The sequence below is a fragment of the Pseudophryne corroboree genome, chromosome 4, assembly GCF_028390025.1.
Source record: "Pseudophryne corroboree isolate aPseCor3 chromosome 4, aPseCor3.hap2, whole genome shotgun sequence".
NCBI lineage: Eukaryota > Metazoa > Chordata > Amphibia > Anura > Myobatrachidae > Pseudophryne > Pseudophryne corroboree.
In genome coordinates, this window is record NC_086447.1 from 794,464,227 (window position 1) to 794,481,982 (window position 17,756).

The 17,756-nt window shown below is 46.4% G+C and overlaps 1 protein-coding gene across 3 annotated transcripts in view; it reads right to left on the reverse strand.

The window, feature by feature from the left end:
• LRPPRC (leucine rich pentatricopeptide repeat containing) overlaps nucleotides 1-17,756 on the reverse strand; it is a 491,686-nt gene that overhangs the window by 332,996 nt on the left and 140,934 nt on the right. For all 3 annotated transcript variants that reach the window (XM_063918355.1, XM_063918354.1, XM_063918356.1), the window contains exon 8: nucleotides 5,631-5,766. In XM_063918355.1, the coding sequence (XP_063774425.1) occupies nucleotides 5,631-5,766 (136 nt within the window). The remainder of the gene's footprint in view (nucleotides 1-5,630; nucleotides 5,767-17,756) is intronic.

Genomic DNA, 17,756 nt, shown 5'->3' on the forward strand with positions numbered 1-17,756 from the left:
GGAATCGATGTTTCCGGCCGCGATTCCTTCAGCAAGAGCTTGTATGGCCTATATGGGTTCTGCACCAACACCCCAGGCGTTGTGCCACTGGACTTTTATAGCGGACCTTTTACCTTACGACCTCCTGGTCTTGTTACCTTATGACCTCCTGGTCTTGTTACCTTATGGTCCGCTATACTCTAATGCTCAAATATTATTTAACCAGGGATGCCTCCCTAGCCACCGTATATGTCACTTACACGTATGTCCCTTGACGAGTACCCGGCTTTCCTTTTGGTTCCACCTTAAAGTTGTATAAACTTATGTATACAAAACCACACTCACTCAACACATGTACACTTTGTTTCTATATCTATTTCTGCGCAGAAATTGTCTTCAGTCCAACAGTGTTACCAATTAGGAGCAGGATCTGTTAAACTAAATTTCAGATTTTTTTATTTTTATTTTTTCCAAAAATAGATTTGCGTTATTTACCGCTTCGCGTTATCTACCGCTGTGCGTTACTTATCGCCTTTGCGCTAATTCTCGCTTTGCGCTAATTCACCTTTTTCGTGACTTGAGCTACGTGAGCGTAACCAGACGCTACGTTGCGTAATGTACGCTGCGTGCGTCTGCCTTTTGGATTGCGTACGCTAGTCTTTGTTAGCGACACGTGTACGCAATGCAAAGATCCACCGTAACACAATATATACTTTTATCAATGTAAATGATCCCTGATCATCTACCGCAATCCACACTGACTGCCTTGTATCTCAGACAAATCGTGTGTTGTTCTATACTTTAACTATTACCTCTATTATGAAATAACAGCAAATCTCTTTTTAGCACTTTCTATCAACTATAAAAATTGGCAAACAGGAATAGTGATATACGAAATTGAAAAAGAAATGCAGATAAATGTATGCGTGCGTGTATACGCAAGACAGAAGAGAAATAAAACAGTTTTTTAAAAGACACAAGCGTTTTGTTCTTACTTCCGGTTCCCGGATTCCTTCAGCACTCTTTATCTAAGCGAAGCAGACGCTTATCCCGTCAGCACTGGGAGACAACCTCCCACCCTTTGCTGGGGGATAATGTCTGCTGATCTACCTAGTGCAGATATGAGAAGGATAGGACGAGTCCCCAATTGACAATTCTAAATTCCGTTGTCGTATAAACAACCCTTTATGAAGTCTAAGAACACTGTACGCTGTTTGCTTAAGAAGTACCGTAAGGGTACGCTATTTGCGTAACGATCGCTCCGCCGTAGGCGAGACGCTCAAGCGTCACGTTCGCTCACGGCCCAGTGATCACAGGACACGTTATTGGTTATGACTAGAGTAATGATTCGCTATGGCGTAGCATACGCTCGAGACCACGAGGAGGTCACCAGCGGCGCAGACGCTCACAACGCTATACCTTAATGTTTAAACCTTATACCAATGAAATACACAGAATACCTTAATGTGAGTACAGGGTGTAAGTGCAACCTTGTGTAACCTGACTAACTACAAAGCTGCTTGAGCGTCACCGACGCTCAAGTGAACACTTAACACTATAGAAAATACACAAATACTGGTTTAGGTTCCAAAGCCTATTAACTGTATTATATCTAATATATTTGAAAAAGGGGATAACAGTACAAATGATACACTACAATATAACAGAGACTTCCTAACCACAGAACTAAACAATAAATACAAAAAGACAATACTACACTGACCTAAATGCAATACAATACAATACTATCTAATACAATACAATACTAGCCTAGTCTAGGGGAGATATGAGAGAACAGAACAGAGAGAGAGAGAGAGAGAGAGAGAGAGAGAGATGAGAGAAATTGGCTCACAGAAAGACAATGATTACGGAGAGAAACTTACGCACAAAGGGTATGATCGCCTGCGCCTCGATATCCAGCTCCCGGCTATCAGCAGATAACCGTTGATGAGAGAGTGAGAGCTGGATGTGGTCGGCCTGCCTATTTATGCCCCACACACAATGCAATCTCATGGTCCTACAATCCCATTGTCCATTGGCCGAAGGAATTCGGCCCTGCATCATAACAAAAGGTCATAGGGTGATTCATACAGGTGGGCTGTGACGATTTCCAACAGCTCAGGTGGGTGGGAAACTGGGTTTCCCGCCGCATACCTGAGTATGTGTAAATAATAGAAATGGACATAAACTTCTTATGTCCATAACTATTCGCACGAGCGATTAATACGCTCCAAACCAACACCGGAATATTACTAATTAAATACTCTTCCGATGGGTACCAAACACTGCTGTATGATTCCTGTCAGACCCTTCGTACAATACAAAGAGGGATTCCTTTAAACAGGGACCTTCTATTTTAACCAGACTTTCAGAATCTATCAAGGTGACCATGATCTACAAACTACATTAATTGTGAACATTTGTAACGAATGAGTCGCACGCTACGACTACATAAACTCTACCGTAAATACGCATACCGCGCCTGCGAGTGCACGCTATCGCGGGTATGCGCCTTCACGGGAGAGCGTACGCATGCGCAGCGCGGACCAGTGTGCGGTGCAAATATGGCAACGTGCATAGAGACATTTTTCTGACTTTGACACACCTGACCACTGTCGTGTCCATAAACATCGTCTGGCAGATATGGACATCGCACTTACTCTTGATGCCAGAGTTTCGCATATATAGAAATGCATCTTTTAAATGCTCTATAGTCAATAAAATACTGTCCCTGTCAAGGGTATCAATATTTCCAGTCAGGGAATCCGACCAAGCCACCCCAGCGCTGCCCATCCAGGCTGAGGCGATCGCTGGTCGCAGTATAACACCAGTATGTGTGTATATACTTTTTAGGATATTTTCCAACCTCCTATCAGTTGGCTCCTTGAGGGCGTCCGTATCTGGAGACGGTAACGCCACTTGTTTTTATAAGCGTGTGAGCGCCTTATCCACCCTAAGGTGTGTTTCCCAACGCGCCATAACTTCTGGCGGGAAAGGGTATACCGCCAATAATTTCCTATCGGGGGAAACCCACGCATCATCACACACTTCATTTAATTTATCTGATTCAGGAAAAACCACATGTAGTTTTTTCACACTCCACATAATACCCTTTTTTGTGGTACTTGTAGTATCAGAAATATGTAACATCTCCTTCATTGCCCTTAACAAGTAACGTGTGGCCCTAAAGGAAAATACGTTTGTTTCTTCACCGTCGACACTGGAGTCAGTGTCCGTGTCTGTGTCGACCGACTGAGGTAAAAAGGACATTTTAACGCCCCTGACGGTGTTTTAGACGCCTGGACAGGTACTAATTGGTTTGCCGGCCGTCTCATGTCGTCAACCGACCTTCACGTAATTCCTTAAATAAGCCATCCATTCCGGTGTCGACTCCCTAGAGAGTGACATCACCATTCCCGGCAATTGCTCCGCCTCCTCACCAACATCGTCCTCATACATGTCGACACACAAGTACCGACACACAGCACACACACAGGGAATGCTCTGATAGAGGACAGGACCCCACTAGCCCTTTGGGGAGACAGAGGGAGAGTTTGCCAGCACACACCAAAAACGCTATATTATACAGGGACAACCTTTATGTAAGTGTTTTTCCCTTATAGCATTTTAATATATATATACATATCGCCAAATAAGTGCCCCCCCTCTCTGTTTTAACCCTGTTTCTGTAGTGCAGTGCAGGGGAGAGCCTGGGAGCCTTCCCACCAGCATTTCTGTGAGGGAAAATGGCGCTGTGTGCTGAGGAGAATAGGCCCCGCCCCCTTTTCGGCGGGCTTCTTCTCCCGTTTTTCTGAGACCTGGCAGGGGTTAAATACATCCATATAGCCTCCAGGGGCTATATGTGATGTATTTTTAGCCAGAATAAGGTATTATACATTGCTGCCCAGGGCGCCCCCAGCAACGCCCTGCACCCTCCGTGACCGTTGGTGTGAAGTGTGTGACAACAATGGCGCACAGCTGCAGTGCTGTGCGCTACCTTCATGAAGACTGAAAAGCCTTCTGCCGCCGGTTTCTGGACCTTCAATCTTCAGCATCTGCAAGGGGGGTCGGCGGCGCGGCTCCGGGACGAACCCCAGGGTGAGACCTGTGTTCCGACTCCCTCTGGAGCTAATGGTGTCCAGTAGCCTAAGAAGCCAATCCATCCTGCACGCAGGTGAGTTGAACTTCTCTCCCCTAAGTCCCTCGGTGCAGTGAGCCTGTTGCCAGCAGGACTCACTGAAAATAAGAAACCTAAAAACTTTTTCTAAGCAGCTCCTTAAGAGAGCCACCTAGATTGCACCCTGCTCGGACGGGCACAAAAACCTAACTGGGGCTTGGAGGAGGGTCATAGGGGGAGGAGCCAGTACACACCACCTAATCCTAAAGCTGTAGTTTTGTGCCCTGTCTCCTGCGGAGCCGCTAATCCCCATGGTCCTGACGGAGTCCCCAGCATCCACTTAGGACGTCAGAGAAAAGATGGGGAACAATAATAACAAAAAGAAATAAGAAAAATATACAGTACAGCATTCCACAATTTTGTACTGTTTCTTGTACATCAATAGTAAGCTTTAAATTCAATGTTATGGTAATCTTTCAGTTGCCTGGTGAAGATGGCATTAGTGTCTCATAAGTGACTCAGGTGCAGCCCTCACCAACAGACATTGGGGGTCATTCCGAGTTGTTCGCTCGTTATTTTTTTTTCGCAACGGAGCGATTAGTCGCTAATGCGCATGCGCAATGTCCGCAGTGCGACTGCGCCAAGTAAATTTGCTATGCAGTTAGGTATTTTACTCACGGCATTACGAGGTTTTTTCTTCGTTCTGCTGATCGGAGTGTGATTGACAGGAAGTGGGTGTTTCTGGGCGGAAACTGGCCGTTTTATGGGTGTGTGTGAAAAAACGCTACAGTTTCGGGGAAAAACGCGGGAGTGGCTGGAGAAACGGAGGAGTGTCTGGGCGAACGCTGGGTGTGTTTGTGACGTCAAACCAGGAACGACAAGCACTGGACTGATCGCACTGGAAGAGTAAGTCTCGAGCTACTCAGAAACTGCACAGAGAAGTCTTTTCGCAATATTGCGAATCTTTCGGTCGCAATTTTGATAAGCTAAGATTCACTCCCAGTAGGCGGCGGCTTAGCGTGTGCAAAGCAGCTAAAAGCAGCTTGCGAGCGAACAACTCGGAATGACCCCCATTACGCTGTGACTTACTAATGTGTCCTTACTGATCTTTGCTCTCAGCACAACACATTCACTAATTTGGCACAAGAACTCGCACTAAAGGGGGGTACCCACAGATCTCTCCGTGTGTACCCCCACAGCGATAGCCGCGCGACGCTATCGCTGCTGCTAGATTGGCCTGATCTAGCAGGTCGCTCATTTCACTGGCTGTGTGAAATGAGCTCCCGCTCAGCACACATATCTCCCCTGATCTGCCGGTGAGTACTGGCCTTTAGAGTCTGCAATTATATGTTTGCACTGCCCTCACTGCTGTACTATACTTAGCACTTTCAATTGCACAAAGATCACATATTCCTTATAATATATTTAATTGCTGCCAATATACTGGACACCCACTAGATTTTTCTGTTTTAAATTACATCTATAGTTCATAGATGTTTCTGTAAATATCCAATAAGTGTTTTGTAGTTATTACCTTGTGTATATCCTGGGCCATTTTCCAGGTGTTCAAATATAACAGGAGCATGCTGGGAGTGTCCAGACTTCGTAAGTGACAACACAACTCCCATTAAGTGTCTGTCTGTCAGATTTTTTCCATTGGTATCCAGTATCTAAGGAAAATACATTACCAAGTTACATTTCATGAACAAAGTAAGATTTATGGTCTTACCTTGCCAATTCCTTTACTTCGTCTCCATATGGGGCACACGGAGAATGATGGGTATAGCCTGGAGAGGAGAGTCTGGGCACCAAACAGTTCATTTAAATTAACGAACAGCCCAGATCTCCCTCCCTCCTATACCCCGACCCCAGACCCAGGCCAGCCAGTTAAGTTAACAACCCCATGGCAAGGAGCGAGGAAAAAAAATAAAGGGAGAAGAAAGACTTGACACATACATAAAACACATGGAGACAAGGTGCGTAGAAAACAGGTATCAAAGAAACTAACCCCTGCAAGCCAGGTGCGTCAGGGTGGGCGCCTCAAGGGTACAAGGGATTGAATATAATTGAAGAAAAGGATTTAACAAGGTAAGACCATAAATCCTACTCTCTTCTCCCTCCATTAGGGGGCACAGGGAGTACAATGGGACGTCCTAACGCTGTCCCCCTATGGGAGGTGGAGCTCCTGAGCTGCTCTAATTACCCATCGCCCCAAAGGCAGCATCGGTGGAGGCAAAAGGTATGAAAGACATAGAAACAGATAAGTACGGGCAGAGTACCAAATGGCAGCTTAACAAAGCTGCTCTGCAGAATCACCAAGTTTTGCTGCCCACAAGGCTCCCACTGACCAGATGAAATGAACAGTCACCACAGCAGAGACATGAAGATCCACCACAGAGTAGACGTGGCGTATAGTTAAGCAGAGCCAGTTGGCCAAAGTCTGTTTAGAAGCTGTCCAGCCCCGCCTGGGAAATAAAAATCACAAAAGGACAAACAGAGAATCAGACCTGCAGAAATCTCTGGTCCTGTCCACATACACCTGTAAGCCCTCACTAAATACAGAGAGGCTTCCTCCAGTTAAGAGACTGGAACAATGAAAGACTATACCACACAACCTTGGGTAGGTAACCTAAGTGAGATCACAGAATGGCCCAACCCGAATGTGAAATCAAAAAGGGAGAACGACATGCCATGGAAAGTAGGAAGATGGTCATCCACTGAAGCCAACGAAAGTCCGCCGGAGTAGACAACGATCCCGAAGTACCAACGGCAGGTTCCAGGGAACCACTGGAAGAAAAACCGGCAGCTGAACTTGGAGGACAACCTGAAAAAATGTCCGTACATCGGGAAAGAGCGAAATCCGCAATCCAATTGGATCACTGCACCTCCTCCAATTTAAACTTGTGGAGGACCTGCTGGTTCATTGACATTGGAGGAAAGACGTACATGCGTGGGAACACCCACGACACCTCCACAGAGTCCACCAGGAAAGCCCCAGGATCCCTGCATGGTAACCATATCTCGGCATCTGGAACTTGTTAGAGAAAATGATCATCAGGGCCCCGAGGTGTAGATGGGACCTGTTCCACCGGACTAGAATCTCCAGCTGAACGGGATTGAAACTGGGCGTACTTCACCATATTGAAGGTGGAGCCAGAGAGTCCATGATCTACCTGTAGCAGTGGACTGACCCTATGGTGACAACAATTTGCAAATCCTGGAGTGTAGGGTCTGAATTTTATCTGCAGGATTCGTCGAACCCTGGAGACCAGTAAAGCTCTGCAGCGTAGCATATTCTGAGAAGGCGTCAAGGTGGATTTCAAACAACTGACCATCCAATAGTGTGACATTAGAAGATCTAAGAATAGTTCCAAAGACACTCAATGCTGAACTCGTGAAATCTCCTGATACCTGTTTAGTTCTTCAAAGGCGGCCGGAACGAGCTGTCCGGTTTCTGAAGCAGAAAGACGGTGGCACAGAAACCCGTACCTCTCTAAGAGGAGGGAAGCGGGATGATGACCCCTGAGGCCAGAAAGGCAGCACTCTTGTATTTCCTTCCATACTTCGGAGAAAGCAGAAGCCACACAGGGGTCCCCAGGGAGAAGGACTGCCACGTCATGTGGCAGTTCTGCCTGCTGTAGGATCCAGTCTGAAGATTGACAGTGTCTAGGTCGACCACTATGGGTCGACAGTCAATAGGTCAACATGTTTTCAAGGTCGACAGGGTTTCTAGGTCTACATGTTCTAGGTAGACAGGTCAAAAGGTCGACATGGGTTTTTCAAAATATTTTTATATATTTTTTGAACTTTTTCATCCCTAACGATCCACATTGACTACAATTGGAACGGTAATCTGTGCCGAGCGCAGTGGAAGCGGAGCGAGGCACCTTGCCCGAAGCTCGCGAGCCATGCGAGGGGACATAGTGCACTAATTGGGCTTCCCAGTCACTGTACGGAGAAAACGATACCAAAAAAAACATGAAAAACTCATGTCGACCTTTTGACCTGTCGACCTTCAAACCCTGTCGACCTGGTGACTGTCGACCTAGACAATGTTGATCTAATGATCCACACCCGCCTGCTGTCTAGTGTATCAATGCTGGGATCTAGATTCCTGAAGGAGAATGGCCTCGCGCCTGTATTTAGCCTTAAATGGAGTTTATTACAGACTTTGGCCTGCATTCCCAAACAACATGAATCTGGTAACACAGAATGAAGGCTAAAGAATGAAACAGACGTTCTGAACTCCCTCCAGGTCACACCAGGAAGGAAAGTCATCTTGTGTACTGCCACCGTAATGACAATGCTCCAACTCTGGTGGACAAGAGAGGACCTCACCGACTCTACATTCTTCTGAGAACCCATGTCAGCCCACCAGGAAAGCAGCCCGAGGGCTTTCCTGGTCACACAGCAGATGCCTCAAAGGTCAAATCACCTGACCTACTTCTCAGTTTAGGTACGGGCCCGCATTAACATTACACACTAGAGACAATAACCCCTTTCTGTTGTACTGCAGCCACTAGTCTTAAACATCCAAGCAGACGTGAGGGTTGGGCATAACATTGCACCCGCATTAGCACAATGTCTTGTGGAAACTATCCAGCTGCCTATCCGCTGGATCCCTAAGGGAAGCCTAATGCGGAAAAGGGAGGAGAAAATACCTAATGAGATGGGCAATGTGAGCAGCCACCGAGAAGGTACTCCCACTTGGCCCGATCCACAGTAGGTAGCAGATAAAAGGATAGCTTAAAGGGGGTCGTGCAATGAATGCTTAAGTGCCACAAATCGAGAAATAAGTGGGCACTCAGTGACTGAACCATAGCACGACTCTTTACATACTGTACCACTGGAAATTAAAAAATATATATATATAAAAAAATATATATATATAGATCTCTTATCTATCTATCTATCTATATATATATATATATATATATATATATATATATAGCCGTAAGGTACAGACAGGATAAATATTAACATTACATGCACACAAAACATTCAATGCAAAAAACAAATGGGAAAATACAGATTGAGCCTCTCTCATCTATGCCGTCTATGGCGTTAGTCCCGATCACGGAGTCGGTGCGTCCCTGGGCGCAAGGCGGCGTGCCTAGTTGTAGGAAGGCTCACAGAGCTTATCATGGCATTTGGCGTTACCAGTGAGTGTAATACCTGCAATCACCCACTAGATGTCGCTTTTTAAACTCACCATTGCACGTGTGTGGTCTCCATTGAAATACAGTACGCAATAGTGCAAGAACTACTTTACTGTACACTGTATGGGCAATGCTGTACGCGGGTATCATTACTCTATTTAAAATACACTGCGGCAATGAGGTCCTGTAGACAAAACAATAAATAAAGATAGTGTATACAGATACAAACGTGTTTAAGCAATGGTCCATTGACATTAGGTTTATGTGAGCTATTAAATCCACTTAACGCTGTAGCCTTTAGAGCAGAGTACGTTACAAGCTGTTCATGCTACTTAGTACTCAAATATAAAGTACTGTACAGAGTCGCTCTAAAGGCTACAGCGCCAAGTGTTATCTTTATAAGTATAATGGGGATAGCTAAAAGCTCCTCCCTATGTTCTGGATGCCAAAACACTGTGCTTAGCATCTCTGTACATTATTTTCTATCTAGCCAGAATCCCCGAACCCCATGCAAGCTGGGCAGACAATTGGAGGGGACCCGACCTACGGATGCTTGCCATTTCCCTTTGCGGTGTCCCATAAACTAGTGGCTAGTCTGCTCCGAAAGCCAAGAGTCTCCTCTTTCGTGTGGTACTGATCTCGAGTCTCTGGGACACCCAAAACCAGAGATATCAGGACGCAAAGTGGACCCATTTTCCCCATAGACTATAATGGGACCGTTAATTCAGACCAACCATGGGTTCCAACGCTTGCTGTTAGTCTTGTGGGGGTCATAGAAACTTACGGTCGGTATCCTCTGGAAGTTAATAGTCTCCCCTTCCATACCAACCCTGTGCTGAACTAACTGGCCCCCAAGAACTGGAGATATTAAGCTTTAAGCCCATTTTAATTTAAATTTCATTTAATAGCTCACATAAACCTAATGTCAATGGACCATTACTTTAACACGTTCGTCTGTGTCTGTATACACTATTTTTATTGATTGATTTATTGGTTTCTTTTTTTGGGGGTCCCAACAGAGAATGAATATTTTCGATGGCGTCTCTGACCTCACCACCTCCCCCCTCACCCTTCCCTCTCCCCTGAGAGACTGATCTTTCCAGACAAAGAGGCCAACACAGTATGTTAATGAAGGGCTGATACTAGAGTCGCTCTGGTTGGGGGAAAGGACTAGAGAGGGCCAGAGTGAATGTAACTTAATCAGCATAGTACTGTGCTACGGATTTGAATGTCAGACGTCCCAACAGTTAGTTAGTTATAGAAACCGGTCTTTACATGTGTGCATAATTCTATTGAATGTAACGTTCTTAAATATATGAATGTTATAAAAAAAAATATATAAAGTATCAAGAAGAAAAAAACAAAAAAAAAAGGCATTTGCGCTTTGGGAATCAAACCCGGAACTCTGAGCACAAGCTCATGTGTAAATGTAAGCAGTGATCCCTTTCCCATGGGTTTTGCTGTATTGACTACAAGACTTGGACGCTCACATACAGTACTGTAGGCCTAACCTCAATGGACCATAGCTTTAACACGTTAGTTTGCGTCAGAATACACTATTTTTATTTATTTAGTCTACGGGACTTGGACACTCTCATAAACTATCAATGGAACATTGCTTTAACACATTCGCTTGCGTCTGTATATACTAATTTTATTAATTAATTGGTTTCTTTTTTAAATTGACTCTCTCCATCTGACCATTGGTCTGTGTGTACAGTTTACAGTAACATTACAGTCGTCCCTGACCATTTGACAGAGCTTGAAGATCAATCCGCCGCTATTCGCTCTACAGTACTGGATTAGTGGAGCATTAGCCACCCAGTGGTGAAGATATGTATTGCATGCTGCCTTTGTAGTCATGCCTCAATGCGCCTGTCCGTGCAACAACTGGACAAACTGAGCTATCGCTTAGGTGTGACTAATCCTCCGTTTAGGCGGAGAAACAGCAACGGTGAGGAAAACTCCAGATATAGTGCTCAACAAACCAGCCCTATAGGACAGGGAGGAGCTTGATGTACAGTATAACCTGACTAGCTAGGAAGCACACAAAGGGGTGGGGAACTGGCTTACTGGTTGAGCCTGACTCTCCCGTCCTGGACCACGGGGGCAAAAGGTAGCCATCACAATATAGCGGTTACCTGTTGCCCATTCCCTGGTGGTCTAGTAGGTGGTGCAGAAAAGACAGGAGCCCCCACTGCCAGCAACGCTTGTGGTCTCCCACACCGGTTATGAACACAGTGACTATGTAGTTACCTGTAAGCAGGGAGTCACTTTTACTTGTTCCGCTTGTGCGTCCGCTGAAGCTGCAGGAGATGTCCCTGTGCGTGGAGTCGCAGCAGAAGTCACTTACCCAGATGCCAGTGCTGCTGGGAATCTTCGAAACAGCAATGAGGGTGTCCTATAGGACGCCTGTCACTGCCTACTCAAATAAAACAAAACAAAAACAAAAAATGAAATGAGGGACCACTAAATGCAGCCCCTCCAAAATGGTGCCCTTCTTTGCCACAACCAAACTGCCGGGATGGGGACGGGGTATACACGAGAGGGAGACCAAGGCTGCTGGATAACTAACTTTCTGGTGCTCAGACTCTCTTCTCCAGGCTATACTTATCAATCTCCGTGCTACCTCTAGTGGAGGGGAAAAAAAACAGGATTTTAATATATACCGGTAAATCCTTTTTTCCTAGTCTGTAGACGATGCTGGGGTCCATTTCATGATCATGGGGTATGGACGGTTCCGCAGGAGCCATGGGCACTTTAAGACTTTTCAATGGGTGTGAACTGGCTCCTCCTTCTATGCCCCTCCTCCAGACCTCCGTTATAGGAACTGTGCCCAGGGAGACGGACATTTTGAGGAAAGATTTACATTTATACTAACGGTGAGAATCATACCAGCTCACACCTCAACCATGCCGCACAACATGGCATTCAACATAACACGCGCCAACAGGCATGAACCATTTACAGCAACATGCTGAAAACAAATGTAACAACTTGCGTTACTAACTGAACAAAACTGCAGGTAAAGTACGCACTGGGTCGGGCACCCAGCATCCTCTATGGACTAGGAGAAAAGGATTTACCGGTAGGTATTAAAATCCTGTTTTCTCATACGTCCTAGAGGATGCTGGGGTCCATTTCATGACCATGGGGTTTATACCAAAGCTCCAGTACGGGCAAGAAAGTGCGGATGACCCTGCAGCACCGACTGACCAAACGTAAGGTCCTCATCGGCCAAAGTGTCAAACTCATAAAATTTTGCAAAAGTGTTTGACCCTGACCAAGTAGCTACTCAGCAAATTTGTAATGCCGAGACCCCCCGGGCAGCCGCCCAGGACGAGCCCACTTTCCTAGTAGAATGGGCCTTCACCGACTTCGGCAATGGCAAACCAGCTGAAGAATGAGCGTGCTGAATCGTACCTCTGATCCAGCGCGCAATGGTCTGCTTGGAAGCAGGACACCCAATCTTGTTGGGAGCATACAGGACAAACAGAGCCTCTGTTTTCTGTATCCAAGCTGTTCTAGCAACATAAATCTTCAAAGCCCTAACTACATCTAGAGACTTTGATTCAGTGAACGTGTCAGTAGCCACTGGCACCACAATATGTTGGTTTATGTGGAAAGATGAAACTACCTTCGGAAGAAAATGTTGTCGAGTTCTCAACTCCGCCCTATCTTCATGGAAGGTCAAGTAAGGGCTCTTGTGAGACAAGGCCCCCACTCAGACACCCACCTTGCGGATGCCAAGGCTAAAAGCGTTACCACTTTCCAAGTGAGAAACTTCAACTCTATCTCCTGTAGAGGTTCAAACCAACTCGATTGAAGGAACTGCAACATCACATTAAGGTCCCATGGTGCCACTGGAGGCACAAATGGAGGCTGAATGTGCAAAACCCCTTTCACGAAGGTATGAACTTCTGGAAGAGAAGCCAATTGTTTTTGGAAGAAAACTGATAAGGCCGAAATCTGGACCTTGATTGATTCCAATCTAAGGCCCGCATCCACACCAGCCTGCAGAAAATGGAGAAAACGTCCCAACTCAGACTATTCCGTAGGAGCCTTCTTGGATTCACACCAAGACACATATTTTCTCCAAATACGGTGGTAATGTTTAGACGTTACTCCTTTTCTGGCCTGAATAAGAGTGGGGATGACTTCCTTGGGAATACCCTTTCAGGCTAGGATCTGACTCTCAACAGCCATGCGTCAAACGCAGCCACGGTAAGTTTTGATACACACACGGCCCCTGCTGTAGTAGGTCCTCTCGAGGAGGAAGAGGCCGAGAATCTTCTATGAGCAACTCCTGAAGATCTGGATACCAAGCCCTCCTTAGCCAGTCTGGGGCAATGACGATTGCTCAAACTCTTGTTCTTATTATTTTGAGAACATTTGGAATCAGTGGAAGTGGAGGGAAAACATATACTGACCGAAACACTCACAGGGTCACCAGTGCATCCATTGCTTGAGGGTCTCTCGACCTGGAACAATATCCCTGAAGCTTCTTGTTTAGACGAGATGCCATCATGTCTACTTGAGGAACTCCCCAAAGACTTGTCACCTCTGTGAAGACTGCTTGGTAGAGGCCCCACTCTCCTGGATGGAGATCGTGTCTGCTGAGGAAGTCTGCTTCCCAGTTGTCCACTCCCGGAATGAAAATTGCTGACAGAGCTCTAACATGTCTTTCTGCCCAGAGGAGAATCCTTGTCACCTCTGCCATTGCCGCTCTGCTTTTCGTTCCACCTTGCCTGTTTATGTACGCGACTGCTGTTACATTGTCCGACTGGATCTGCACGGGATGATCTTGAAGATGATGTACCGCTTGTAGAAGGCAGTTGTAAATGGCTCTCAATTCCAGAACGTTTATGTGAAGGCAGGCTTCCTGACTTGACCATTTTCCTTGGAAGCTTTCCCCCTGTGCGACAGCTCCCAGCTTTCCCCCTGTGCGACAGCTCCCCAGCCTCGGAAACTTGCATCCGTGGTTAATAGGACCCAGTCGTGAATCCCAAACCTGCGTCCCTCTAGTAGGTGAGAACTGTGTAGCCACCACAGAAGCGAAATCCTGGCTTTGGTGGACAGGATTATTTTCCGGTACATGTGTAGGTGGGATCCGGACCACTTGTCCAACAGGTCCCACTGGAATACTCTGGCATGAAATCGGCCAAACTGTATTGATGGATCGACACGCTTGTTGGTTTCAATATTTGTTTGACCATTTTCTGGATTTCCAGAGCCTTTTCCACTGGAAGAAATACTCTCCATACTTCCGTGTCCAGAATCATCCCTAAAAAGGACAATCTTGTCGTCGGTTCCAACTGCAACTTTGGAAAATTCATGATCCAACCGTGTTGTTGGAGTATTGACAGGGAGGGTGCGATGTTCTGCACCAACTGTTCCCTGGATCTCGCTTTTATCAGATCGTCCAGATAAGGAATTATATTGACTCCTATTTGACGAAGGAGGACCATCATTTCCGTCATCACCTTGGTGAACACCCTCGGTGCCGTGGAGAGTCCGAACGGCAACGTCTGGAACTGGTAATGGCAAACCTGTACTGCGAATCTCAGATAAGCTTGGTGAGGAGGATAAATGGGAACATGCAAGTAAGCATCCTTTATGTCCCCCTCCTCCAGACTGGAAATCACCACCCTCAGGGATTCCATCTTGAACTTGAACCTTTTCAGGTAGAGATTCAGATTTTTCAGGTTTAAAATCGGTCTGACCGAGCCGTCCGGCTTCAGAACTACGAAGAGGCTTGAATAAAAACCTTCTCCTTGCTGTGAACAAGGGTACCAGGACAATGACCTGATCCTGACATAATTTTTGAATTGCCGTTGTTAATGTTAATTCTTAATTCTCCTGGAAGAGAAGCTGGCAAGGTCAATTTGAAAAATCGGCATGGGGGGACGTCTTGAAACTCTAGTTTGTACCCATGGGACACTATTTGTGAGACTCATGGGTCCAGGCCAGATTGAATCCAGATTTGGTTGAAAAGTTTCAGACGTGCTCCCACCCGATCGACTCCCGCAAGGGAGCACCAGCGTAATGCTGCAGATTTGGCAGGAGCAGGGGTTGACTTCTGCTCCTGGGATCCTGGAGACGCTGCAGACTTCTTTCCTTTTCCCCTTCCCCTACCTGTAAAGAAGGGCATACCTTTGGCCTTTTTGTATTTGTTGGGCCGAAAGGACTGCATGTGAGAGTGGTGTCTTTTTTGCTGGTGCAGGAGCAGAAGGCAAGAATGTCGACTTACCTGCGGTAGCCGCCGAGACTAACGCATCGAGCCCATCACCAAACAAGGCCTCACCTTTATACGGGAGAGCCTCCATATTTCTTTTGGAATCTGCATCAGCATTCTACTGGCGAATCCACAACGCCCTCCGAGCCGATACTGCCACGGTAGCGATCCCAAGAGACCAATATATTTCATGGATTCTAGTACATACGCAGCAACGTCTTTGATATGACCTAACGTTAGGAGTATCTCGTCTCCATCTATTGTGTCAATGTCTAATGACAAGTTTTCTGACCACTTCACAATAGCACTACTCACCCACGCACAGACAATGGTAGGCCTGAGTAGTGTCCCACTGGCCACATCAATAGATCACCTCACTCACTTGTGGTCTGTCGGCTCCTTAAGTGAAGCCATTCCAGGCGCAGCGAGAAACACCTTTTCTCTTTTATGACAGGGTCCTGTCTAAAATGCGGGGTGACTCCCATCTTTTGGAAAAAGGTAAGCTGCCTGAATTCCTTTTGGGAATCTGAAATTTCTTTTCAGGTTAAAATCAGACTCCCTCCAAGAGACTGTTCAACTCCTGAGGTGGAGGGAAAAAATAAGAATTTACTTACCGATAATTCTATTTCTCGGAGTCCGTAGTGGATGCTGGGGTTCCTGAAAGGACCATGGGGAATAGCGGCTCCGCAGGAGACAGGGCACAAAAAAGTAAAGCTTTACTAGGTCAGGTGGTGTGCACTGGCTCCTCCCCCTATGACCCTCCTCCAGACTCCAGTTAGGTACTGTGCCCGGACGAGCATACACAATAAGGGAGGCATTTTGAATCCCGGGTAAGACTCATACCAGCCACACCAATCACACCGTACAACTTGTGATCTAAACCCAGTTAACAGTATGACAACAGAAAGGGCCTCTTAAAGATGGCTCCTTAACAATAACCCGAATTAGTTAACAATAACTATGTACAAGTATTGCAGATAATCCGCACTTGGGATGGGCGCCCAGCATCCACTACGGACTCCGAGAAATAGAATTATCGGTAAGTAAATTCTTATTTTCTCTATCGTCCTAAGTGGATGCTGGGGTTCCTGAAAGGACCATGGGGATTATACCAAAGCTCCCAAACGGGCGGGAGAGTGCGGATGACTCTGCAGCACCGAATGAGAGAACTCCAGGTCCTCCTTTGCCAGGGTATCAAATTTGTAAAATTTTACAAACGTGTTCTCCCCCGACCACGTAGCTGCTCGGCAGAGTTGTAATGCCGAGACCCCTCGGGCAGCCGCCCAAGATGAGCCCACCTTCCTTGTGGAGTGGGCTTTTACAGTTTTAGGCTGTGGCAGGCCTGCCACAGAATGTGCAAGTTGAATTGTGTTACAAATCCAACGAGCAATCGACTGCTTAGAAGCAGGTGCGCCCAACTTGTTGGGTGCATACAATATAAACAGCGAGTCAGATTTTCTGACTCCAGCCGTCCTTGCAATGTATATTTTTAAGGCTCTGACAACGTCCAACAACTTGGAGTCCTCCAAGTCGCTAGTGGCCGCAGGCACCACAATAGGTTGGTTCAGATGAAATGCTGATACCACTTTAGGGAGAAAATGCGGACGAGTCCGCAGTTCTGCCCTATCCGAATGGAAGATTAGATAAGGACTTTTATAAGATAAAGCCGCCAATTCAGATACTCTCCTGGCAGAGGCCAGGGCTAGTAACATAGTCACTTTCAATGTGAGATATTTCAAATCCACCTTTTTCAATGGTTCAAACCAATGGGATTTGAGGAAATCTAAAACTACATTTAGATCCCACGGTGCCACCGGAGGCACCACAGGAGGCTGTATATGCAGTACTCCCTTGACAAAAGTCTGGACCTCAGGGACAGAGGCCAATTCTTTTTGGAAGAATATTGACAGGGCCGAAATTTGAACCTTAATGGATCCCAATTTGAGACCCATAGATAATCCTGATTGCAGGAAATGTAGGAAACGACCCAGTTGGAATTCCTCCGTCGGAACCCTCCGATCCTCGCACCACGCTACATATTTTCGCCAAATGCGGTGATAATGTTTCACGGTGACTTCCTTCCGTGCCTTAATCAAGGTAGGAATGACTTCTTCTGGAATGCCTTTCCCTTTTAGGATCTGGCGTTCAACCGCCATGCCGTCAAACGCAGCCGCGGTAAGTCTTGAAAAAGACAGGGACCCTGCTGTAGCAGGTCCCTTCTCAGAGGTAGAGGCCACGGTTCGTCCGTGAGCATCTCTTGAAGTTC